At 39.6% G+C, this 26,920-nt stretch overlaps 2 protein-coding genes across 2 annotated transcripts in view; one reads left to right on the top strand and one right to left on the bottom strand.

Annotated features, from left to right (window-relative positions):
• si:dkey-110c1.10 (unconventional myosin-Va) overlaps nt 1-590 on the top strand; it is a 38,688-nt gene extending 38,098 nt beyond the window's left edge. The window contains exon 34 of the mRNA XM_060941451.1: nt 242-590. Coding sequence (XP_060797434.1) covers nt 242-403 — 162 coding nt within the window. The 3' untranslated portion in view covers nt 404-590. The remainder of the gene's footprint in view (nt 1-241) is intronic.
• A 157-nt stretch (nt 591-747) lies between these two features.
• The window catches only part of unc13a (unc-13 homolog A (C. elegans)), a 62,422-nt gene continuing 36,249 nt past the window's right edge, over nt 748-26,920 (bottom strand). The window contains exons 28-42 of the mRNA XM_060940665.1: nt 26,652-26,795; nt 25,227-25,304; nt 24,718-24,741; nt 22,671-22,748; nt 22,447-22,535; nt 22,125-22,277; nt 21,692-21,815; nt 20,191-20,196; nt 18,978-19,007; nt 16,870-16,926; nt 16,699-16,779; nt 16,446-16,593; nt 6,389-6,481; nt 6,114-6,273; nt 748-5,291 (exon numbers count right to left, since the gene is read on the bottom strand). Coding sequence (XP_060796648.1) covers nt 5,000-5,291; nt 6,114-6,273; nt 6,389-6,481; nt 16,446-16,593; nt 16,699-16,779; nt 16,870-16,926; nt 18,978-19,007; nt 20,191-20,196; nt 21,692-21,815; nt 22,125-22,277; nt 22,447-22,535; nt 22,671-22,748; nt 24,718-24,741; nt 25,227-25,304; nt 26,652-26,795 — 1,557 coding nt within the window. The 3' untranslated portion in view covers nt 748-4,999. The remainder of the gene's footprint in view (nt 5,292-6,113; nt 6,274-6,388; nt 6,482-16,445; nt 16,594-16,698; nt 16,780-16,869; nt 16,927-18,977; nt 19,008-20,190; nt 20,197-21,691; nt 21,816-22,124; nt 22,278-22,446; nt 22,536-22,670; nt 22,749-24,717; nt 24,742-25,226; nt 25,305-26,651; nt 26,796-26,920) is intronic.

Genomic DNA, 26,920 nt, shown 5'->3' with positions numbered 1-26,920 from the left:
TTTCTAAACAAGCTCAAATATGTATTAAAGAAACTTACACAACACACTACACCACATCACATCACATCACATCACATCACATCACATTTAACCCTTGTAAGCTTGCTGATAGTAAAAGAGTGACCAAAATTAATCAATTAAATTTCTTTTTAAAAATTAAAACATAAAAAAAAAGAAAGAAACCTGAAAGAATTGAATGTGCTCATGAGGATGCTAACTGTGTGTCTACGGATTTCACCAGGGGCTGCTGAAGGGGCGTGTGGATGGAAACCCCACACCACTGCTGCTGGACATTAGGAGAGTTTTCCCCATCACCTTCCCACACACTTCGCCTTCACCAATCAGCGCTGAGCACCTGCACATCCCTGAAGCCCTCAAGATCAACTTCCTGCGCAGAGTCTGAGGGAGGATCACCAAGACCCGGCAACACAGCAAGTGCAATTCACTGAAACCTCAAAAACCTAGGACTTGCATATTTGTTTAGAGTCATCCAGTGTTTACATTTGAGAAATATTTGAGGTAATTGATCTGTTTTTACAATGGATTTATTTTGGTATATACTGTAACTCTATTGATTTTTAAAATTATATTATTATGTGCACTGATGATCACTTATCACATAATAATAATAATAATAATAATAATAATAATAATAAGTTTTATTTATAGCCATTTATTTCATATATTTATGACCATTTATTAAGAAGAAACACAGCAAAAATGCTATTAGTTTCACTTTCATCCCCAATAAGAACAATAATAGTTAGAAAAACAGAAATTATAAACATCTGTGTATAAAAAAAGTCTCTCATGCTAGTACTCTGTATCACTACACATCAGTAATACATATTTATATATTCACAAGCCTTCCAAAAATAGAAAATAATACCAAATATCAAAATAAATAACAAAAAGACAACATTTTGAAAATCACATCATAGATGCATGCTGGCACAAGAGAGATCTTTTCCAACATGCATTGCTTCCTATCTACAGATCTGGAGTCATGGTTTGGGTGAGGTCAGACATCAGTGGACTGTGTGTGTGTGTGTGTATAAGTGTGATCTGTGTGTGCTTGGTTTACATGCTGTCACTCATTTTTGCTTCCACTTAGTTCTTATTGAAAGTCACTCTGGCGTCTCACACATAGCTTCAGAGCCTCTTACAACATCTGTGCAGCATTCATTGGTCCAGCAGTCTACAAATTTTTCAATCTTAAAACACAGTCTTGATTCAAATCATTCAGGAATAAAATTGTGATTATAACTTATTGTATACTTACTGTAAACTAATTCAGATTTTTAAAAAAAAGTGACATCATGGATGGTTTGTGTAGATAATCCACAATGTAAACAATAAAAAAATTATTACCAAAATCTTTGACGTATAGGCTAAGCCTAGTGATTTTAAATGATTTGACAGTTGGAAACTATTAGTTGTGAAGGTCATTTTGGGGAATTTATTTAAAATAACTAATTTATAAAATAACCAGCCCTCCATATTGGCGATGCTTTCTCTTATTGGCAGTGCTTTCGTGAAGATTCCTCCAGAGACATTATAAAGTGAGGCATAAATGTTCAACCCACAGTTTTATGGGAAGTCCCAATCAATGACTAAAGCCACAACTGGGAATAAGTCAGATTTATCATTTCTTGTACTGATGCAAACACTGCAGTTTTTGTGACAGTTCAAAACTTTAGGTCAGACGTCACAACTTTTAACTTGTCAACTAGGTATGATGATGACGATACAACATATGATTTATTATGGTTTAGCTGCAGAGCAACTACACATAAGCTCTTTATTTAATAACAGTCTATCTAAAGTCAGCATGCTTCCTAATATATTAGTTAATACATCATTAGCCTTAGCTTAGAGTCCTACTATGATAAATATTTGTGAGCTGTGATGGAAATAAAACTGTAAAGTTCAGAGGGACCAGCCAGCTCTACAGCTAGCAAACCTTATTGCGAGGTGAATCCTGGACTACATAGGGTGTCGGGTGTAGAAGTCATTATCTGTGCAGAAAGTAGGGGGTCATTCTTTAACCTTTGGTCTGACAATCACAGCAGTCACAGAAAACTACATGAAAGATTTGGTGCTCTTGAGCCTTTGACTTTTAGTGTAATCATGCCTTTTTGTTGGATTTCAACAAAGGTCTTGAATGCTTTTTTTTTTTCAAAAATACCTGCTTGGGTTTAAATGTCTCAACATTCAAGCAGATATTAATACGAGGGGCCACCGAGTAAACTGTTTTCTCTCCTGATAATGTTTATTCTCAGATAGCATTCTATGCACTATATGATACACTACACACCAGGTACCTCCCTACGTAGTTCTTAATCTTTTAAGGTAACAGAAGTTGCAAATTACTGTGCAGTTATTCAAGTTGCTGAACTGTACCAGAGGAACAAAACAAAAAAACCCATAATGTTTGGTTTAAAGCAGTGTTCTCACTCAGTGTATCAGCCTGTTCGCGAAATACACTACCGTTCAAAAGTTTGGGGTCACTTTGAAATGTCCTTATTTTTGAAAGAAAAGCACTGTTCTTTTCAATGAAGATCACTTTAAACTAATCAGAAATCCACTCTATACATTGCTAATGTGGTAAATGACTATTAGCTGCAAATGTGTGGTTTTTGGTGCAATATCTCCATAGGTGTATAGAGGCCCATTTCCAGCAACTCTCACTCCAGTGTTCTAATGGTACAATGTGTTTGCTCATTGTCTCAGAAGGCTAATGGATGATTAGAAAACCCTTGTACAATCATGTTAGCGCAGCTGAAAACAGTTGAGCTCTTTAGAGAAGCTATAAAACTGACCTTCCTTTGAGCAGATTGAGTTTCTGGAGCATCACATTTGTGGGGTCGATTAAAAACTCAAAATGGCCAGAAAAATGTCTTGACTATATTTTCTATTCATTTTACAACTTATGGTGGTAAATAAAAGTGTGACTTTTCATGGAAAACACAAAATTGTCTGGGTGACCCCAAACTTTTGAACGGTAGTGTATAAATTGCAGCACGTTCTGGTGCCTGTTTCCTCTACATACAGCAGGCTGTGAAGGCTTAGTGCAAAAACATTGAAAACCAGTCAAAACTTTAGTTTTTTTGTTGGTTTTAGTAATTTATCTGGGTATTAATAGTACATTTCATGTGGTGATTGTCCCCACTGTGAACACCCTCACAATAAAACTACACTATTTCAGACACAACTAACGTTTCTTGTGCCGGATATCTAGTGAATGCAAAGAAGTGAGATATTTCATGTTGACTGGCTAAACGTGAAGCTCTAGCACCACTCACCAAGTCTCGTCCCTCCTTAAGATAAACCACACAAAGCTTTAACCTCTCATTATCTCTGACCTGCACTTTGTTCTGTGAAACACTGCACAACACTAGAGGGTGGAGTGACTACATTCCCAGCACTGACTGCTCAATGGCTGGAAATGAAGGGGTAGGATCAATGCAGGGATGTGTTTATCAGGTTAAACAAGCACAGAGTCTACATTCACTTTGTTCTTTCCTAACACTTAGACGGGTGGCGAGACAATGGTGGGGTTCCCATGGCAACAGTGCTGGAATCATTAGGAACTGAAGAGACTTTCTTTTGCTCCTGTGTCTCTTAGGAGTGAAATTATGCAAAACAGATGCTACTTTGTAAAAGTAAACAATGCAAATGAAGTCATTTAAGGTCCTTTAAAAAAAAAAAGTGATATTCACTATATTTGCACCTGATCCACACCCCGCGATGGCTTCTTATTTGTAACGTCTCAGTCATGCACTCACTTTATACACCACACATGCATGGCACACATTCACACACAAAGAAACGGATATAAAACCCCCAAAATTGGACCTAACGGACAATTGGCAGTGTGTTTAAAGGAATACTTCACCCAAACATGCCAGCATTGCTAACAGTAAATCCAAGGATGAGAGGCTAATGGTAGCAGTAGAAGTAGTGGCATTATGTAAGCTACCATAGCCTTCATTTACTGTTTGCCTATAGATAAAACATATACAAGAGTTAAACCTCAATGATAAATTAAATAAACTCACACAGCACATTGAACAAATATTTCAATTCATATGAGCCATTGCTTTCTCCAAATTCATATCATTCCCAGTGGGATGTAAAGAATTGTCGAAGAAGTGTCGATCCTTTGCTTTGTGAGATGTATTTGGTCCAAGCTACTTGCACTGCAAGCTATGGTTTCACTTTATAATAATGTTCTTGTGCTTGATCTAAAAGTTTGCATAATTTTCAAAAGCGTTGGCCCCATTAAACAGTGTGCCTTTCAGAAGTAGAGGAGAAGGACATCTCATTGAGAACAACAAAGAAGTACCCTGACACTGAGACACCCATGTGGAGGTACAGGAATGATTTAAAAAAAAAAAAAAAAATGAACAAGGCAGTTACAGACAAGATTTCCACATCATCTCAGACATCATTTTCATATAATAAATAAAGAAGGTGTGGTATTAGGGCTCTGGGAGGCACTACATATATCAACCCTGCTTTCACTCAGGCATATCTCTGTTCTGTACTTTAAAAAAAATCCATTTAGACATCTTTCAATATCTCTTTTGTATATTATTGAAAGTCTAGTTGCAATTTGTATATATTTATGTATGTATAACTAGATAAATAGGTTGTTCTGTATATATCTTTCAACCATGAATCTGTGTCATATAATATATACTTTTGAAATCAAGGACACCACAAACATCAAGTGTTAGACATACAAGGTTTTGTACCTGTATCTTTTTATGTGCTGCACGGTGCTTGTCAGACAAGCCTCATTGCAGGTTATGGCAGTGTCTTAGGTATCACTATCTTGTGTGATTGGTCCAGTATTATCTGATCTGCAGAGAGTGAGTGTGTGTGTGTGTGTGTGTGTGTGTGTGTTAGCTGTCTGTTTTAGTGCAACACTCAACAGAAAAAAAAAGGAGGTGGGCAGTGATTTTGCAAATCTGCGACTCCTTCATTAATACCTTTAGCTCCCTCGGCCCTCTTCAGCTGAACGCTGGTCAGACTTGAGCTTGACAAACTCCTTAGCCACGTCGTCGTTGTTGCGCTGCGAGAGAATGCGCAGCACAGTCAGGCCTGTCTCGTCCATGTGGATGCGTTTGGCGAGTGGGAGCCAGCAGGCCACACTACCCCGCGGCGCCACGTCCTTCAGCTGCAGCACGGCCATGCCCACAGTGCGGTCCTCCCGCGCAAAGCAGTAGTCCTTCACACACACCTGCAGCTCATAACACTCCGGCCCCACCTCATTACTCAGCGTGCTATAGTCATGGTTACAAATACAAGCCCCAGGTTACATCAGGGACAATGCTAATGTGTCCTAACTATGTACTAAATACACCAATAAAACTTATGTTTGGTAATAATTTTCTAGCTGTCTAACAGGTAGCTCACATTTCTGACAAATTTAGGATTCTCTATTTGCAGTGGTATATTTTAGTGATTTATTTAACAGACATTTATGAAATTAGTGTGCAGGTAATGTGGATGGAGGTTTCTGGGTACCACATCATTCTAATACTTATTATTCTATCCACATTCACTGGATATGAGCAATCATGCGCTCTGATTGGCTACTCTACTACTAGGCTATCAGCTCATATACCGAGAGTAGAGAAAAACAAAATGGCAGAGCGTGTTGCTGAACCAACCTGAGGACGAAATAAAAACTCTACTCGAAAACAAAACCACTAAAAAAAGCAACAAAATATGGAATAAAAGTGTTTGATGGTAAGAACGTATCTTTTTTATTTTTCAAGAATTTTTATTATAGCATTTTTCACAAATTGCTCCTGTCATTTTGCCAGTTTATTTACATTCTAAGCGGAAATTATTTTGTTGGACGTCTTGTACAAAGTGTTTATCAAATTTGCAAAAAATAAAAATACTCTTTTTCTCAAAATCCAATGAATGTGGATAGAATAAAACAGTTATTTCACTTAAATTAATAGAAAGTGCTGTGTTATCAAATTTAACCCAATTTATATAATCTACAGAATCTGAGTCAGCCAACCAAAAGGAGTTAATCATGATATTTACATTTCTTCATTTTGAGTTCAGGCGTGATCAGTGTTTATACTCACAATGTGAAGGTTTCATTGTATTTGGGAGCCCAGCTGTTGTTTTTTGATTTAGTGGCATACTTCCTCTTCTTGTCGCTCAGATGGGGGCCGATGATGTAGACCTCCACGAAGGGTCGGAATATTCCAGACGTCTGCCACCTCAGGTCATTTGCTGCAACCACTACAAAGAGAGGTGTTTCTGCTCATAACAGTTCTTTTCATTACAGAGAAGCCACTCATCCAGAAGAGTTAATCCTCAAGAAATCTCCCAGAAAATGTTTACAAGCACTGCTGACCTTTTACTGTGACTTTGTGTTCGCCTGTGTTGGGATGAGTGAAGATCTCAACATGGATGGATACCTCTCCCACGGCATCATCCACCCCAGAGCCTGAGAAGAAGATGTGGTAGACGAGAGCACTCACAAATCAGGCTCTCAACTCAGCACGTGCTCTATAGCCTACCTGGACAACTCGCCTCTGCATAAGTCTGAGACATGTCTCTGACCAGCTACCCTATTTTGTATATATTTTAAAGATGACTGGCCAAAACTGAAAAGAGACGATGCCAGTGAGAAAGAACCTGGTTTCATTTCATATTAAAGTAAAATTCAAATCAATGCATTTGTTTAAACAATGTGTAATTGTTTAGTGATACCTTCAGTACTAAAATTAATAGCGGCTCAAAATGTGAAGATGAATGTACAATAGAATATTTATATTTCACTGTAACTATTACTAAGTGAGTTTTATGTAAACAGATTTTCCGTCTATTTCTCAGTACAAGGAAACTCTTGAAATTCTTGTCTGTGATAAACATAACAGATGTGGTGGACAGGCAGTAAGCTTGTGAAATGATTTTGAGCCATTTACAGTACAAGCTGTGGAAATTGTTACTTATCCAGCTCTAAAGCACACACGGTGTTATATATTCCTTAACCCCTTAAATAGCCCATTGGTGGGCCCAGACTTCACTTCAAATTCTTCAATCTTGTAAATACATACCAGTTTCACTGGTATACGGCATTCAGATATAAAGTGCTTGCTGTATGTTAATACATAAATATACTAATTGAAACCAAGCTTCAAATATCCAAAATCATGCAAAATGAACCAACAGACAGCTAAAAGAACCATATAGCGGCCCACTTTATGTGAGATCTGTGGTTGATCTGCACACATGCCATGGGATGTTTACTTGCTCTGTGCCAGTCTTTAACTAATGAGAAGGAAAGTTGTGGCTTCACTGCTCCAGCAATGGAAGAGAGAAGGGCATTGCACAGAACGGTCTTCCACTGGTTTAATTCAGGCAGGGACATGCTGAAACGTGCTGATTTCCACATCGTCTCCAGAATTTCAGGGACAGAACTATCACCTCTGAGTGGTCAGTCCTAGCAGCCACTGCAAGGTGGGTGTGAGAGACATTCTGCTAGAGGGGTCACAATGTGCTATATAACCATCGGAGCAAGACAAGATAGTAGACAGCATATTTGTCATTTAGCGGAGTCAAAAAAAAAAATCTTCAGATCGGTCAGTGTATATTAGGAATGTAACCAAATATGAATACATTTTCGGAATATGGTATGATATGAATGCAGTTACGGATAGGAGACAGTTCTGATTTTTGTTTTGTCTGTCGTCAGCGGGTTCCTCCTGACCTGGCTGATCTAAACAGTGCCTCACTGAGTGCCAATTAAAACCGTATTTCTACCATATTTCTATAGAACCTGACCCAAAATTCGCTGAAGTAATATGCTTTTGTTTCTAGAATTGCCACTCCAGATAGCCAATACAGACCACAACACAATATTATTAGGTGGCTACTGTTGACAACTATAATCAAGAGTTCCCTGATTTGGGAAAGACAGTGTCGGTTTGAAAGATAGATCCTGAAATATAGGCACATTATATAGAAGGCATCCCAGAAAGGTGCACAGGGCATCTGGTTGAGATCAATTATCAGGGTTCTTCAGAAAATCTGAAGTAGCCGGCTAAAAAAAAAAAGTAGTAGGTGGCTCAGGAATTTATGGAGGCAAAGCCACCGCGGCTCGCCAAAGGTGCACTAATGCTAGAGGGATCTGGGGCATGCCCCCCTAGAAAATTTTTTAATTTACATGCCTTCTGGTGCATTCTCAGCTCATAAATGACTAACAATTTCCCTGTAAAATACTTGCAAAATACGTATACATTATGAAATTTCCCTTCAGGTGTATGTGTGCTTAGCTTTCTCAGTTACCCTCTGTAATATGCTACCTGGCTCTGTAACATAACTACATATACTACGGCATGGTCATGTGGTCCAGCTCAGCCAATCAGAGTGCAAGAACTGATCAACAAATATGTCGTCACTTCCAGTCATGCTAGACTCGAATCGAAGACAATTTAGTGGTGGAATAATTGGATTTGCAGCAAATTATGGGCAGTGGAGATGATATAAATCACTTGAACATTGAAAGGCAAGGGTTTTTTTTCTTTCTGGGATCGAGTAGCCGGCACAGACTGTGTAGGTGGAGAAAACCACCAGTCGCCGGCACTTGTGGACATCTCTGACTATAAACTCAAGTGATGTAGTCAAGGAACTGTAGAAGTTCAGGAGAAAACAAACAAACCCCGTTATAATTTAGACCATGTTCACTCCTGAGTTACATTTGAATAGATACAGATATTTGTACCAATAGGCGGATACGTCACAGTGTGTATATAGTATGTGCTACCCCTCTACCAGAATGTGTGTGTTAGTAAGGAGAGTCCCTGAGCTTACTGAGCTTTTGGTCCATGCTACTGATGTTGGGAAGGGAGGGGAGAGGGAACATGCAGACAGGTACTAGCTCATTCATCCAGCAGGGGGCAGTAAGGCTGTTCAACTCTTTTTGCCCATGGACTCCAGAGGATCCATACACTTACACATGCGTGAGTAAATAATGAGTGTCACACGCTTTTGTGCACACACACACACACACACACACCCCTTCAATTTTCATCAAAAAGGTTTTCTGCCGTCATCAAAATCTATTCACCAACTGGCTGCTGCAGGCAATGGTAAATGTGCTGTATACTTCACATTTTTCTGTGAATGTATTTGTGTGTGATGGTGAAGGAGGCTGAGGTCAGCACTTTCAACGGCTAGGACTCAGCAGCAGGAGCTTGATGGTGATACCCACATTTCACTGACTGCACTATGGCCCAGCTAGACAGAACAGTTCAGCAGGCGCTCACTGATCCATAAGCTAAAAATAGCTATTTAGGTTGCTGTGTTCTTTCATGAAATTACTCCGACTGCAGTGTTCACAAGTCTAGTGAGAAGAACGGCATGGAAAACGTTTCAAGACTAAAGTGGTGGTGTGTCCAAGTTTTTAAATAGGGGGTGGGATGGGGATGCACCACCTAATTATGTACAGGACAAGGTTGCATTTGCAGAATATTTGATTTGTTCCACATTTGTGCCGCATAATGACATTGCTGTACTGGATTCATCGTTGATCTATGGTTCCTAATACTCAAGGATTTTGTCAAAAATACCTACAACGCCATAGTGATGGTCATTAAGTCTGCATGAATTGCATCGGTATAAATGACCTCTTAGAGTAGAGGTGGCAAGACTTATTTCCCATTGCCCACGTGGCCACACCTCTGGATCCAAAGTTAAAGCACAAGTTATTCTAATTTATTCTAATCCTAGACAAGTGTCACCATTATTGGCTACATAAAAGAGCTGGCTGTGGGAGCACTGTGTATAATTTTTATCCTCATCAAAACATTCAGTGAGCCCTCGTTCACTGTGGGTGTGGGCGGAGTCATCCTGGAAAAGACCACTCCCATCAGGACAGAAAAGTATCATCATAAGGTAAAGGTGATCAGTCAGAAAAACTTTACACTGATTTATAGTGACAGTTCCAACTAAGGGAATAGGTGGATCCAAACTATGCTGCCAAAATGTAACAGCATAACAGAGCCACTGGTTCAGTTTTCTGTTTATATATACACTGCCTGCCCCCCCCCAAAAAAAGACAGAGTTTGGATTTAAATAAGCAAATATTTAAGGACCTTTGACTGGATAATTACTGCAGTGATTAATATGTTTCAGCTGGCAACAATTCTTTTAACCCTAACTGATGCAGTGAGTAGCTTCTCATTTTTTAAACAACCATGTTGGAAGATGTATCTCTGTGTTTGTGGAAAATATGCTACTGTGTTTCTGAAGGGTCAAATTATTGGCCTGCATCAAGTAAACAAAACAAGTAAGGAGATTGCTGAAATGATTGGAGTTAGGTTAAGAACTGTACAACGCATTATTAAATTCTAGAAGGATAGTGGTGAACCATCAACTTCGTGGAAGAATTATCCATCTGTCCATTATCTGTAGCAATATACATATAAAAATCAAAGAACATCATGGTACTTTTAGGGGTAAAATGGCTCATCACTGGGGCAGCATCCTCTAAGGTACTTATTTGTACCTTTTGTATACTGCTTGGGAACATATATGTACCTTTTTGACTCTAAAAAAGTACACATAATTACCTTGAAATCCAATAATGAGCCCTAGGTGGTACATTAATGTAGACTGTACCTTAGGGGACAGAAATGGACTCCTACTGTACCCTTATTTCTGACAGTGTATATATCCATCCATCCATCCATCCATCCATCCATTATCTGTAGCCGCTTATCCTGTGCAGGGTCGCAGACAAGCTGGAGCCTATCCCAGCTGACTATGGGCAAGAGGCAGGGTACACCCTGGACAAGTTGCCAAATCATCGCAGGGCTGACACAGAAACAAACAACCATTCACGCTCACATTCACACCCACTGGCGCCATCTGCGGGGGGGCACGGACCTTTTTGACCCCCCAAAGATAAAGTTGGGGGGGCAAAAACACCCCAATAATGAAACGTGAAAAAGTAATAAACAGTACAGATGAATTCATGTTAACTGACGATTGAAACCAACTAAACAAATAATAGCCTAGCTTTGAATGCAAAATAAATAATCTATAGAAACGTCACCTAAAATGTTATGATCGGACATGACCCGCCCCCTTTTCCTCTTGCAATATTCCAGTGGTTGGCAGTGAATGATTGACAGGTTGCACTCCGCAAAATTTACACTGCGTAGCACTAGGCCTACATGGCCCAGGCAAAATAAATAAATAAATAAATAAATAAAATGGTTCGTTGCGTAGCAACCAAGGCAGCACTACTGAGGCGAAAAGTTCTGTGTGGCCTCCCGCAACCGTTTTCACTGAACAGTGAACATAGAAATGAAGCAAAATGGACAAGTGGATTATCCGAACCAATAGGCCGGCAACCACCAGCAATGAAGGTGATCATGTTGTGCAGAATTTGGACACTGAAGTCTGTGTTAAAGCCGATGCGGATATATGAGTTTAACGCGCTTAAGCCTTTTTATGGAATATGGTGCACGTTTTTTTTTTTGCACTATTCTTGTCAGTTGTCTGCCGAATTCATCTCAAAGAAAATTGCATTAAACTAAATTTGTTTATTGAATAAATTGTGTTTCATACAATGTTTAAAGTCGTGAGATTTTTTTAATGCATCATAATAAGTTATCGTTAAAATGGGCGCTTCCCACTTGCAATGGTGAATAGTAATGAATGAAAATGACTTACAACTGAGTCTTTGATATTCAACTACATACACTGCCGACGTCATGACGTCACGGTGCAAGAACATAATTCTGACCCCCCAATGTTGACATGAAGTTGGCGCCTATGTTCACACCTACGGTCAATTTAGAGCCACCAATTAGCCTAACCTGCATGTCTTTGGACTGTGGGGGAAACCGGAGCACCCGGAGGAAACCCACACAGACATGGGGAGAGCATACAAACTCCACACAGAAAGGCCCCTGTTGGCCACTGGGCTCGAACCCAGAACCTTCTTGCTGTGAGGCGACAGTGCTAACCACTACACTACTGTGGAAGAAATGTGGTCAGAAAAAAAAATCCTGACTGACCATGGTCAGAGATCACTTAAACTCTTGGTGAAGTTGAATCATAAACAATCGTAAACAATACAGTAGAACTCAGGGTTATGTTTAATAGTGAAAGTAAGAGCATTTCCACATGCATAATGTGATGAGAACCCACAGGATTGGGACTAAACAGCTGTGCAGCCAAAAGAAAACCAAGTGTTAGTGAGGCTAATCTTAAGAAAAGGATTCAATTTGCTCAGGAGGATAAAAATTGGTCTCTGGAGCAATGGAAAAAGGTCATGTGGTCTGATGAGTCCAGGTTTACTCTTTTAAAGAGTGATGGGCATGATAGGATAAGAAGGGGAGCACATGAAGCGATGCATTCATCATGCATAGTGGCCACTGTACAAGCCTCAGGAGACAGTGTTATGATTTGGGGTTGCTTCAGTTGGTCAGGTCGAGGCTCAGCAACGTTATGTGGTAATAAAATGAATTCAGCTGACTGCCTGAATGTACTGAATGACCAGGTTATACCATCACTGGATTTTTTTTTTCCTTCCCTGATGGCATGGGCATATTCTAGGATGACAATGTCATCAGGCTCAAATAGTGAAAGAGTGGTTCAGGAGCATTAGGAATCATTTTCACACATGAATTGGCCACCACAGAGTCCTGACCTTAACCCCATTGAAAGCCTTTGGGATGTGCTGGAGAAGACTTTATAGAGTGTTTTGGTTAATGCAATGGAAATAAATGTTCTGATGTTGCATAATGTTGTCAAAATAATACTACGGCTTGTGTGCAACACAATCAAAGCTAAAGGTGGTCCGATGAAATATTAGTGTGTGACTTTTTTGGCCATCTCATCTCATCTCATCTCATCTCATCTCATTATCTCTAGCCGCTTTATCCTGTTCTACAGGGTCGCAGGGAAGCTGGAGCCTATCCCAGCTGACTACGGGCGAAAGGCGGGGTACACCCTGGACAAGTCGCCAGGTCATCACAGGGCTGACACATAGACACAGACAACCATTCACACTCACATTCACACCTACGGTCAATTTAGAGTCACCAGTTAACCTAACCTGCATGTCTTTGGACTGTGGGGGAAACCGGAGCACCCGGAGGAAACCCACACGGACACAGGGAGAACATGCAAACTCCACACAGAAAGGCCCTCGCCGGCCACGGGGCTCGAACCCGGACCTTCTTGCTGTGAGGCGACAGCGCTAACCACTACACCACCGTGCCGCCCTTTTTTGGCCATATATTCTCAATTAGTTTGTGCTAAGTAGACAAAAAGTGGTCACCGAGGTAAGTATCCTACTGATTTTTTGACGGCATTAAAGTTCTGTTCAGCTTATACGTTGATTGACAGTACAAGAAAAGCAATGCTTTCCAGAAAGCAAAAAGCACACAAAAAGAAACAAGTGTCAGCCTGATCTGAGATGAAGTTCTACACCAAGACACTGCTGACATCAAGGCTTGCACTGTAGTTTCAGTGATGGCGGGCCTTACTGTATGTGCTCTATAAACTAACATAACAACGCAAGTCATGTTAGTGATGAGACAGAGCCAATCAGGAACCACAGAACACTGATGCATCTTAAACCAGAGCGACACCTGACCTCAGAAGCTCCTTTAGATTGGCTGAGGGGTGCTGTCATATCATCAGTAAGCATTAGCTGCCTGAGATTTTAGGTACAAAAAGGACTGATAATGCCTTTGGACACACTACATCAGCATCCATTTATATTACTTCAATACTCAAATTAAAGTATCAAATAAATACTAATGAAGGCTCTGATCACATGATTCAGTGAGGAACAGAATCTGCAGGGCTCTGATGTCCCCCCACAACACACACCAACCCACAAGTGTGAACATGACTGAGCCATGACAAGTCGTGTGCTACCCCTTAATAAAGTGCACATGGTCCTTTCTCCCTCACTCACATGGTTTTTATATTTATAAAAGCAGTTTTTCTTGTAAGAATCAGCCAAATGTATCCACAAGTTCAAAACTGTCAGATTTTGCTATGCTTTTGGGGATTTGGTCATTTGGTCCCCACCATGTTATTAAATCAAACACACACGCACTCTCTCTCTCTCTCTCTCTCTCTCTCTCTCTCTCTCTCTCTCTCATGGGTTTTCTTTACCCTGTAGTGCGAATATACATGTCCAACCAATGTATTTGCACATACAGCAAGTCAGTCCCAAGACCTTGTACATGCAAGGCAGTGATGTTGAGACTGCCTCTGTGGGTGCATATGAGTGATTGCACAGCATGCGATTGGGCCATTTGAATGGGATGCACATGATCTGATAATCATCTGAGAGAAGCTTTCGGCTGGGCCACTGATGGGTCTTTGGTGGTGCAGGGCGTGGGCCCTTTGTAGACGTACCCTTTTCGGGGTACACATCCTCGCTATGGGTGAACCTTATCCCCTTCCCTCCATGAACTGGTGGAAAGATAAGGGAGGACAGGATGGAAAATACGGAGCATTAAAAACAGACAAGAGTTGAAGGATATATAGGGAGATCACAAAAAAGAAGATTAAAAGAGAACGTGAAGGAAACAGAAATAAAAAACAGAGAAGAAAGGAAGAGAAAGTGAGAAAGAAACAGACAAAGAGACAATAAACCAGCAGTTCAATTAGCACGTCTATCCATTATAGGGCTTTTGATATGAAGTCTAACACAGCTCCTGCTTCATTCAGCCTTTTAATAATCTGCTATGGCTTTCACTCAACACACACATACTACATTCCATCCAATTCTTTGTAAATGTATTTAAATGCTTAGCTAAAGGAATGACATTTATTCTAATTACATTTCAAGTGATCCTTCATTAAAAGGGATTCTCTGCCAGAGGCGCTGAAAGCCAAACTGTGTCAGGATTCCCATAGCATAAGCATGACTACAATAACAGGGACTAGAAAAAAGGAAGAGAGGAAGAGTACACCATTCCCCACAAAAAGGCTGTGTCTCTTGAGAGAACAGAAGAGAAAGTATAAGCAGAGGCAGGAATGCTGTTTAAAAGTGACAAATGTGCATATCAGCGATGTCTGAGTCAAGTCTCAAGTCATTAGTCATAAACATTAGGGTTTTTTTTACTGCATGTGAGTAAAATACTGTACTATTATATTATTACACATTATACTGGGTACTAGTGTTGTAGTCAAGACCACCTAAACCGAGACCAAATCATGACCAAGACCAAAGTTTATCGAGACCGAGACAAGACCAAGATCAAGACTCTGAGGGATTGAGATCAAATCAAGACCAAGACCAAGGCAGGGCGAGACTGAGTCAGGACCAGGACGTGAATGGGGTGGGAAGGGGTGACAGCCGTTAACAGGAAGAAAATTTTCAAATTTGCAGTCACGTTATTGGTCGCACGTTGTTGAAGCAGGAAGTTTTACATCCAATCACAATAACCATGTTAACAAAGAAATTGGACAATGCACAGGCAATTTAGTGATATCCCTGCAGTTGTGGTCCTGAAATAAAATCCTGAGTGTCTATGTCTGAGACCAAGACAAGACCAAGTAAAAATGTGGTTGACCTTCAAAAAGTACTACAACACTACTGGGTACAGCCTTGCTATTTAATGTCAGAAAATAGATGAGGAAAACTATAAAGAAAAAATAACACTATATATACACAATACACTAAATAAAACACACTATACTGTATATACACTACAGAGTATATATAGCAGCTCCATCTATTATCCATAATCTAGCTAATCCATTCTATGATCTCGGTATAATTTCCTCCATTAGATTAAACTATGATACAGAAATTTAGTACTGTTTAAAATGTACAAAGATTGTTAATGTAAACATCTCAAATTTTATTGCATTACGAAAAAAATTTCTCAAACAAAAGCTGACAAAAACACCACAGCATATAGAAGTCAGCCACATTTTCATAGTGGAGGGTTTTCTACAGGTCTTGTTTTATCGGAGATACATACACATTGGAGTGTGTAGTGTGGTTTAAATATGATTTAAGCACTTCATTAAGACATTTTGGTTACCTTTTTTAATCTTCCGTAACCAGACTTTTGGTTTTCTGACACACCTTTTGACAAACTTCAACCACTTTAATAAAAACAGCTCTGCTTGCAACACTGTTCTGCACTTTTTTTCTGGTGTTGTGCTTAATTATTACTTTAACCTGCAAGTGAAGAGGACTGCAATAAACTACTGGGCCCTAATTTATTAGTATTCTATTCATGTTTCTACTGAAATTTCACAAGTCTTCAGTCTGAGTCGAGTTGTGAGTCGTTTAAGTTAGAGTCTGAGTCGAGTTGTGAGTCAGTCAATGAGTGACTCAAGACTGAATCCGTAACTCAGATCCCCATCTCTGGTACATTATCTGCTGAATGAAAAAAGCAAGATGAACAGGACCTTACCCTGTGCATTCTGTGACTGGACAAAGGTTTTGATGAGCTTGTCTGTGGCTTGTGTGTAGAGAGACAGAGCATAATGGAGAGACTGCAGGTCAGGACTCTTCTCCAGAAAGGTCTTCTTTAGGCCCACTCCTCCAGCATGGAAGTATTGCTACAAAATAAAGCATCATTATTAGCTGTCTACCTAGTGCAAAACCATTAGCGTACACACACACACACACACACACTATAATATAATATGACAGATGAGTTTTACCTTGATGGTATCCAGGGCCAACTCAATAACTGCACACTGCTTGGGTGATAAGGCCTTGGCCTCCTCACGCACCATGTGCTCCTGTCATGGGAGTACCCACACCATTTATTCGACAGAATTGGTTCTCATCATATACTATATTATCCACAAATACAGTTAACATGAGATTACCTTCAGCTTGGAAAGCTGGCCAAGCTCCTTAGCAGCATTGAAAATTAGCTGTGTACCCTGGAGAAGGAGACAAAACACACAAAACAAAGGCAGAAGAGACAAGGAAAGGATAATGGTGAGGTTATGTAATAGCATGAGACAAAAAGCCACAGAACGAAATTGCTATCAAACATCTGAAGAAATCATATACACAGTGTTTCTCACATACAGAGACAGCATTTACAGAATGCAACATAAGACAGTAAACATAGCTATGTAGAGAGGACACAACTGACAGAACTGTGCAGACAGAGAGAGCTGAAAGGTCTATAAACTTCATTAGATTCACTGCCTATTTGACTACTATGGTGATAATAATAATAATAATAATAATAATAAAGAAATATATTTGTCAAATATCTTAAACCCAGTTTCAGTTCAGACAGCCAAATTGTGTACTTCCAAACAAGCACAAATATTCCACAAACACATTAAAAAACAACAACAACAACAAAAAAAAAACCAACCCAGCGAACAGGACCATTACTGACTCAAATGTAACCCTTTCTTGTATCCCATTATGCCGGCGTAATGGAAATCAACTAATCGGACGTTTTCAATCATCCATCCATTTTCTATACCTCTCAGGCAGGGTACTCTCTGAAGAGGTCATCAACCTATCGCATAGCTAACAGAGAAACAGACAACCATTCACACTCACATTCATGGGCAATTTAGAGTAGCCAGTTGATCTAATCCCCATCCCTTTGGACTGAGGGAGGAAACCGGAGCACCCGGAGGAAACCCATGCAGGCACAAGAAGAATATGCAAACTCCACACCGAAAGGCCTCAGCTGGCCATGAGATTTGACCCCAGAACCTTCTTGCTCTGAAGCGACAGTGCCAACGACTGTACCACCATCCCGCCCCAATTTCAGTCAGTATAAACAAATGAATTATTTTATTGCTGTAAGTCTGTTATAACATTAGTCAGGACACAACTGGGTTTCTGTGTGTAGAGTATCGTGACTCAGTGTTTAGCTGCTGGTGAGCAAGGCAATGGGAAATCTGAGGGGTGGCAGACTTCTGCTGGGCAAACAATTTACACCTCTCCACAATCACATTGGTACAGAGATAAAAAACAGACAGCACAACTAGTGGAAAACACGATACAACGGCCACAATAAAATGATAACATTCAAACCTAGTAAGTAAAAAAAATAAATACTTAAAGCGCTGAGTGTGTACTTTCAGATGAGTCATTAACCACTACTGTGGAGTGTAATATCACAAATAAATTCAATGCTGAACATGAGTACCCTCAAAACAGGAGGAAATTCCCATTTTTTGGCCTCTTATAAAAAGAGAGAAAAGGAAATAAAAGTATGGTCTAAGAGAATTGATCGAGTACGGTATATTCCAGTACCAATTAGACAGTAAGATACTAACATGGTAAACAACCAAGTAGGACTGGATGATGCTATAATAAGGATACTGTCCCTTAATAACAGTTTATTATACAGCTTCATAATCTTCATTATATCTTAAACCACAACACATTCAGTAAATACACACACAGTGTGCCATTCTGAATATATATATATATATATATATATATATATATATATATATATATATATATATATATATATATATATATATATGAGACCCAGTACCTACTACTCTTAATCCAGTCGTTCCCAGCTCTGGTTATGGAGCACCCTGCTCTGCATACTTCCTTGCTTTAATATGAATGTGATCTCAAGAGAGGTCTGGTAGGTAATTACATAGTTGATAATTAATAATTAGTTGATCAAATACATTAATATAAGGAATACAAGGATGCAGATCAGGGTTCTCCAGAAGTGGAAATGAGAACCACTGGTTCAAAACTAGCTATCATGAAGAAAAGTTGAGCCTGAAGCCTGGTATCATTCACTCACTATGGACAGGAACCCTGAGATGGCGAAAGCTACTACTAAAGGAAATCTATGAAAACAAGAGAGAAACAACTGCTCCAGTCTGACTGGTTTGAGACAGGGGAACTAAGTGACAGAGAAGAAAACATTTAGAAATGGAGAGAGAAAGAAAGACAGGACACATTGAACTAAATGGGTTTTAGTTCTTACATCACTGTGACAAGCAAGCTTCACCCTGCCCTGTGAAAAGAGGAAATGCATTATTAACTCCAGAAGTGCTTCTGCCTTTCTCACATTGGTTGAATGACAGGGACTGACATGCCAATCAAATAACATCATACAAACGTATGCAATACATCAGAAATGAAACTGAAAACAGTCTCCAATTTTAGATATGTATTAAACAATATCAGGTTTGCAGTAGCTACACATAGGATGGGCCTGATTTCAAGTTTCAAAGTTCTCTATGCTTGATCTGCTCCCATCTGTCTGATTTGGTGAGACTTGAGATCACTGCAGAACAAACTGGCACACAGGTGCAAATATTAAATCATTAGAGTAACCACAAACATATTCTTAAACGAATGATGGAATAAATAAAAAATAGAAATGAAAGTGAGAAAAAAAACAAAAGATAAAAAAAAAAATCCAAATTATTTCAAGGCCATTATACTGTAAAATGAGGGTGCAGATGAAACACTATTATTATTACTACCATATGGCCCTAATGTTTAATGTCACAAGAAAAAAGGTAAATAAAATAGTTCAGTCAGAGACCTAACCTGGCTGAAACACAAACAAGTAAGTAATTTTAACCTTAACCACTTTAAGAAAACACAATAATAGGACAGACTGACAAAACAAAGTCTGTTAAGAGAAGACTATAGATCAGAATCAAGAGTTGAGACACAAGCAACAGACTGACAGGGGAGAGAGGGGTTCAAACAGGTGAAAGTTACTAACCAAACCACAAAGCCACCAGCAGAGTCACCGAGGCTAAAAACCTGCCACGCAATGCAGAGGGACGAACAGGAGATAGTGGAAGTGTGGGAGAGTGCCACTTCCAGAGAGGAGAAAGTAAGGGAAAGATAGAGGATTAAGGAGAAGGAGGAGGAGGGGCCACCAGATTGAAGGATTCATTAGGAAAGGCCTCGTTCAAGTCAATCAGAAATGCACCATGCTGCAGCCACCTCAGCTGGAAACAAGAGGTGAACAGGAAGAGGGTGAACAGTGGGGATGGAGAGAGCAGGTGAAGGAGACAGTAAGATGAAGAGACATGATGGACAAATGAGGATGCACACGGGGGGAGGGGAGGAGAGGGCGCTTGCAGCCAAACAGAGCAGAAGGAGTGGGTGGGTGGCCACCCGGTACTGACGGACTGCAGGACAGACAGACGCACAAAGAGGAGGGCTGCTGTACTTACTATCATCTGTGGAGGAGGAGGAGGAGGAGGAGGAGGAGCGGGGGGGGCAAGCGAGAATGTAATAATAATCAGAAAGAAGGGTCAGTGAAGCTGCAAAGAGCCCCACATCAACACAAAGCAGCAACATTATCAAAAAGGCCCTGAGGGTGCACACTGCCAGTTTCAGCTCTTCTGCGTTAGTGTTTATTCTGTTCCAGTGTTAAGAAGATAAGAAACTTTTAGCTTGGCATATTATTCCAGAAACTACGGATCTTGAGTAAAGACATGGGGCTCTTTTGTCAAAACAACAAACAAACAAACAAACAAAAAACAATACAACAAATAAACAAAACACAAATAATAACAGATGTATAAAGACAAATAAAATCAGGCTAGTCTCTGATCCCATTGTCAGGAGTATGTCAATTTTAAATATAATTGTCACCAAGAGCAGAGAACAAAGAGCAGCCTTTAGTGGATGATAATGGTGCACTCCCTCGGCCAATTTTGAGTATCTTCAAATGAATGGAAGATGTGAGTATTTTTGCAAGTGGGCCAGGGAACAGGGAACGTTAAAAATGACTCAGCGGGGGATGTATTTTACAGGAATACTTTAGTCACATCACTCCAGCTGGGACAGGCCTCCTGTCCCAATAATAAGCAATATTCTGTAACGGTTTCTAATAAGTGTAACCCTGCTCTCACACAGGCAGCAACGCAACACAAAGTGGCCTGAAACCATTCATTTTATAGACGTTAGCTAGAAATCTATAGTGACAGGAAGCAGAGCAAAGATTAGCAATGCGAAGTGGGTGGGGAAACACTGAGGGACCTTCCAAATTACAATCAAATGATGTGGTGGAAGCGAGGGACAGTTTTCTAGTTCTTGTTTACTACGGTGAAACATTTTCAATGGATTTTGGTTGCACATATTTGTTCCTACTCAGTTTTTGCACCAGTCAGTGATACTCATTTACAGTGACACAATGATACTCACTTGATGTACTGAAAACATCACAGTGCTGGTGTTTTTCGCTGCTTTTTTAGGGAGGATATCAAACACTTTTAGGCAGAAATTGTGATCAGCAAAACCATTTTAAGCTCATTCTGACACTAGTAAACAGTGATGCAATACACCAATGTGTGTTATAGACTAATACTTTCCTCCAGAATTTGTAATGCTAGCAGGAATACATTTAATTTGTGTTCAAAATTAGCAAAACATCTGCTATGTATATCTTCAAATGTGTATTTCTGTATGCATTCTTTTTCTAGCTGTCACTTTGTTGCCATGTTACACAGGCTAGGTGCTACTTGTGAAACCATGGCAACTGGCAGTAAACTAAAAACAGAAACGATGATGAGCAACCAATGCAGAACAATTTGAGAGGAGCAAGGAGAAAAAAAAATGCCACCAGTGTGAGTGCAGCATAATAGCTGAAACTTATTCTACATGTAGAGCACTGGATCCTATGCTACTTAAGCATTGTAAAGAATTTGGCCAGTTTGAAAAGTCCCTTACTGTTTGATCAGTTAGAGGAGGCAGAACGATGGTCTTCTCCATGGTGTTCATGACAAGTTTCCAGAGCTCCTTTAACACCCGCTTCAGAACTGTCTTCTCGCATATCTTAGCAAACAGCGACAAGCTGAGGAAATACAAGCAAAAAAAAAAAATAAATACAAGTGTAAACTTGAGCTAACGTTTGTCAGCTCTCTCCATCTACTCCCACTTCAGTGCAGCTCTGATTCACCTCAAGCCATCTAGAAAGACCCTTATGTGTTGAACTGGGTATTCTGGAGCAGCAAAATCATTAAACCTTGCTGTTTATGGCCCTGCAGTAACACACGGAGTTGGCACTCTTCCAAGATCTGCCCTCTTACTCTTGGTTTCATCCTAAATAGTGAGGGAATGAGATAAATAGCATTTGGAGGGCCTTTTGGTAGATAGAACTCACTTGCTGTCCAGGAAGTCCATGATGGGCTGTAGCACGTTGTCTGCATCCTGAGCCACGCTGCTGCAGGCACTAGCTGGCACATTGCCTGTGCCTTTCACTTGGCTCAGAATGTCTCCCATCTGCTTCACATTCTCCTCAATGTTGGGTTGGAAACTGGAAAAAAAAAAACAGACGCAGAACAAAATCACATTACTGAGAAATGCTAACCAATGCTAAGGCTCTTCATCTAAAGTTCTAAAACCATGGAAGAACACAGTGTCTGCATTGGATTTCACATGAATCTTTATCCAGAGTGATCCCTCAAACTAACTGGTGGTCTCACCTGGTGGCAAAGATTCTGGCCAGGTCATCGAGAACGTTGTTGAGCTTTACCTGTAGCTCCTTTAGGATGTCACTAGCCTCAACATTCAGCTAGAACACAACATTCAACAAGAAAACCATGCTGAAGGTAAAGCTGAGACAACAATACACCAACCAATATTCACATAAGCTGTTGATATCTCTAAAATACTGAAGCACACAATGTAGGTTTTGATGCTGACTTACATCCTTGCCCCCCATGGCCTCAAACATCTTTTCCAGCTGTACCCGGAGCTGCTGAATGTTGTTAATCAGAATACAGGGCTGTGGAAATCCAACAGTCTATTAATATTATATAGTATACAATACCAGTGAATATATACAACCCCGATTCCCAAAAAGTTGGGACAAAGTACAAATTGTAAATAAAAACGGAATGCAATAATTTACAAATCTCAAAAACTGATGTTGTATTCACAATAGAACATAGACAACATCAAATGTCGAAAGTGAGACATTTTGAAATTTCATGCCAAATATTGGCTCATTTGAAATTTCATGACAGCAACACATCTCAAAAAAGTTGGGACAGGGACAATAAGAGGCTGGAAAAGTTAAAGGTACAAAAAAGGAACAGCTGGAGGACCAAATTGCAACTCATTAGGTCAATTGGCAATAGGTCATTAACATGACTGGTATAAAAAGAGCATCTTGGAGTGGCAGCGGCTCTCAGAAGTAAAGATGGGAAGAGGATCACTAATCCCCCTAATTCTGCGCCGACAAATAGTGGAGTAATATCAGAAAGGAGTTCGACAGTGTAAAATTGCAAAGAGTTTGAACCTATCATCATCATCTACAGTGCATAATATCATCAAAAGATTCAGAGAATCTGGAAGAATCTCTGTGCGTAAGGGTCAAGGCCGGAAAACCATACTGGGTGCCCGTGATCTTTGGGCCCTTAGACGGCACTGCATCACATACAGGCATGCTTCTGTATTGGAAATCACAAAATGGGCTCAGGAATATTTCCAGAGAACATTATCTGTGAACACAATTCACCGTGCCATCCGCCGTTGCCAGCTAAAACTCTGTAGTTCAAAGAAGAAGCCGTATCTAAACATGATCCAGAAGCGCAGACGTCTTCTCTGGGCCAAGGCTCATTTAAAATGGACTGTGGCAAAGTGGAAAACTGTTCTTTGGTCAGACGAATTAAAATTTGAAGCTCTTTATGGAAATCAGGGATGCCGTGTCATTTGGACTAAAGAGGAGAAGGACGACCCAAGTTGTTATCAGTGCTCAGTTCAGAAGCCTGCATCTCTGATGGTATGGGGTTGCATTAGTGCATGTGGCATGGGCAGCTTACACATCTGGAAAGACACCATCAATGCTGAAAGGTATATCCAGGTTCTAGAGCAACATATGCTCCCATCCAGACGACGTCTCTTTCAGGGAAGACCTTGCATTTTCCAACATGACAATGCCAAACCACATACTGCATCAATTACAGCATCATGGCTGTGTAGAAGAAGGGTCCGGGTACTGAACTGGCCAGCCTGCAGTCCAGATCTTTCACCCATAAAAAACATTTGGCGCATCATAAAACGGAAGATACGACAAAAAAGACCTAAGACAGTTGAGCAACTAGAATCCTACGTTAGACAAGAATGGGTTAACATTCCTATCCCTAAACTTGAGCAACTTGCCTCCTCAGTCCCCAGACGTTTACAGACTGTTGTAAAGAGAAAAGGGGATGTCTCACAGTGGTAAACATGGCCTTGTCCCAACTTTTTTGAGACGTGTTGTTGTCATGAAATTTAAAATCACCTAATTTTTCTCTTTAAATGATACATTTTCTCAGTTTAAACATTTGATATGTCATCTATGTTCTATTCTGAATAAAATATGGAATTTTGAAACTTCCACATCATTGTATTCCGTTTTTATTTACAATTTGGACTTTGTCCCAACTTTTTTGGAATCGGGGTTGTATGTACAACCCTAGCATGCATGTTGACCGCGAGTTGGCCTAGTGGTTAGTGTTTCTGCCTTTCAATTGGGAGATTGCAAGTTCTACTCACGGTCGAGTCATACCGAAGACTACCATAACTTTTTTGGAATCGGGGTTGTATTTCAGCACTTGTATTTAAAATAATCAGTCAGCAAATCTCTCCACTTGCAGTCTAACTCACCATTGAATTAAAGCAGGAGATGACTCACTGACTACATTCACTTTTTAAGACGTGAAACTGATTTCAAAGTCCAAATTCATTCAATTTATAGGCTTGATACATACCTTAATAGCACCATCTTTTGCATTCTAGAGTTGGATGAAAAGAAAAATGTGCTATTAGAAACTATATAAATTAGAAGGGCACTGGGTAGTGCGCATACCTCCACCAAGCCACACATTATTAACATCAAAATCAAATCACTTGAAACTAGGATGATACTAAAGCTGTACACCAAATTATCAAAATCCTTTCACTACTTTTTGAATTATGTTGGGAACAGACCAAAAAAAAAATCCTGGATCCGCATACATATCTGGATTTGCATCAAAATCTAATCAATTGTTTTTGGCCCATGGCCCACCTTTCTCAAAATTTCATCAAAATCTGTTCACTACTTTTTGAGTTATGTTGGAAACAAACAAACAAACAAACAAACAAACAAACAAACAAACAAACAAACAAACAAACAAAGGTGTAAACATAACCTCCTCCAACAAAATTGGTGGAGGTAATTAGCGAGGAGAACACTATCACAAAGATATTTAAATTTTTATTTTTTATTTTTTTTTACCACTTTCTCCTTGGTGCAGTGGTTCGGGAAATCTCTTGAAATTATACTGGCATAGGAGAGCAGAACATTGCTTATTGTCTGCAACAGAAAATACAGAAAAAACAGTTACATCTCTGACCATGATACTTTTACTCATTTGATTCTTTCATCAGAGTTATTAACTTATAGAATAACTTATAGAACACAATTGAAACATCTAACCATTAAAAGAACTGACAGTGGCATAAGTGCTATAGCATCAACGTTTTTCATCAACTAACCAGAAGCAAGAAGGAAATAGCTATAGTAAAACCAAAGAGGGCAGTAACTACATTGCAAGAAGGGCTAGTACTCAAACACTTAGTCATAAAGCAGTCAGCTATACAATACTGATATTTATTCTATCCACATTCACTGGATATGAGCAATTGTGTGCTCTGATTGGCTACTTTACTACTAGGATATCAGCTCATATACCGTGAGTGGAGAAAAACAAAATGGCGGAGCGTGTTGCTGAACCAACCGAGGACAAAATAAAAACTCTACTTGAAACCCCCTCCCCCCCAAAAAAGCAACAAAATATGGAATGAAAGTATCTTTTTTTATTTTTCAAGAATTATTATTATCGCATTTTTCACAAACTGCTACTGTCATTTCGCCAGTTTGTTTACATTCTAAGCGGAAATGATTTTGTCAGACATTTTGAATAAAGTTTTTATTGAAGTTCAAAAAAAATGCTCTGTTTCTCAAAATCCAGTGAATGTGGATAGAATAAAACAGTTATTCCACTCAATTTCATTGTACATGCCTTACAGCCAACTTGCTGCTATACGCCTCATCGGCTATCAGCTCATGTATGACTCGATTTCGTGGAATAACTTATTATACATACACGATGCTTTTTCGATGGAATAAAAACATGTATTCTGTTCCCTTCTAGCGGATTTCATTCATTTGGTCTGATAGCATGCAATATTGCTATCACTTATCCTATATGTATTACGTCACTCTATCCAATGGAGAATGAGCATTGAATATGGTTTACGATATTGCATGGTTGTTAAGACAACATGAAAACCATGACATTGGCACCACAATGGAAATAAGTGTTTACACTTTTTGTACAAAGTTTTTATTTATCGATTTTGCAAAAAATGAAAATACAAATGCTCTGGTTCTCAAAATCCAGTGAATGTGGATAGAATAAAACAGTGGTTCCACTCAATCTCATCGTACATGACTTATAGCTATCAGCTCATGTATGACTCGATTTCGTGGAATAACTGTTAAATAGTACTGTTACACAATAATGCCATATTAATATGAGTGAGTTATTGCTGTAAGATGTAAGCTTATGCTGACAACTTCTATAAAATGCTGATCATGATACTGCTGTATTAGCATTATACAAGTCATGACCCTATTAGTGATGCTACTGTTATTCACCTTAGCAAATCGCTTCATGTAGTGGCCCACAATCTGTGGGTCGGGGCACTCCAGCTTTTTAATAATTTCAAAGCTCTGGTTGAGCTGGGAAAAGACATCCACCACTGAGCAGGAAAAAAGAGCATGTTCTGATGTCTGCTGGTACTGTGGAGAGACATAAAAGAATAATGAGTGGGAAAGGAAAAGTTATGGAAGTTTTGGAGCCAGATAGACAGGAGGGTTGCTGGTATTTGTGTCTAGACACCAGCAGGTGTGACATCTCATGTATG

Source organism: Neoarius graeffei, chromosome 15 (assembly GCF_027579695.1).
Source record: "Neoarius graeffei isolate fNeoGra1 chromosome 15, fNeoGra1.pri, whole genome shotgun sequence".
Classification (NCBI taxonomy): Eukaryota; Metazoa; Chordata; class Actinopteri; order Siluriformes; family Ariidae; genus Neoarius; species Neoarius graeffei.
This window is presented reverse-complemented; position numbering and strand designations above follow the sequence as displayed.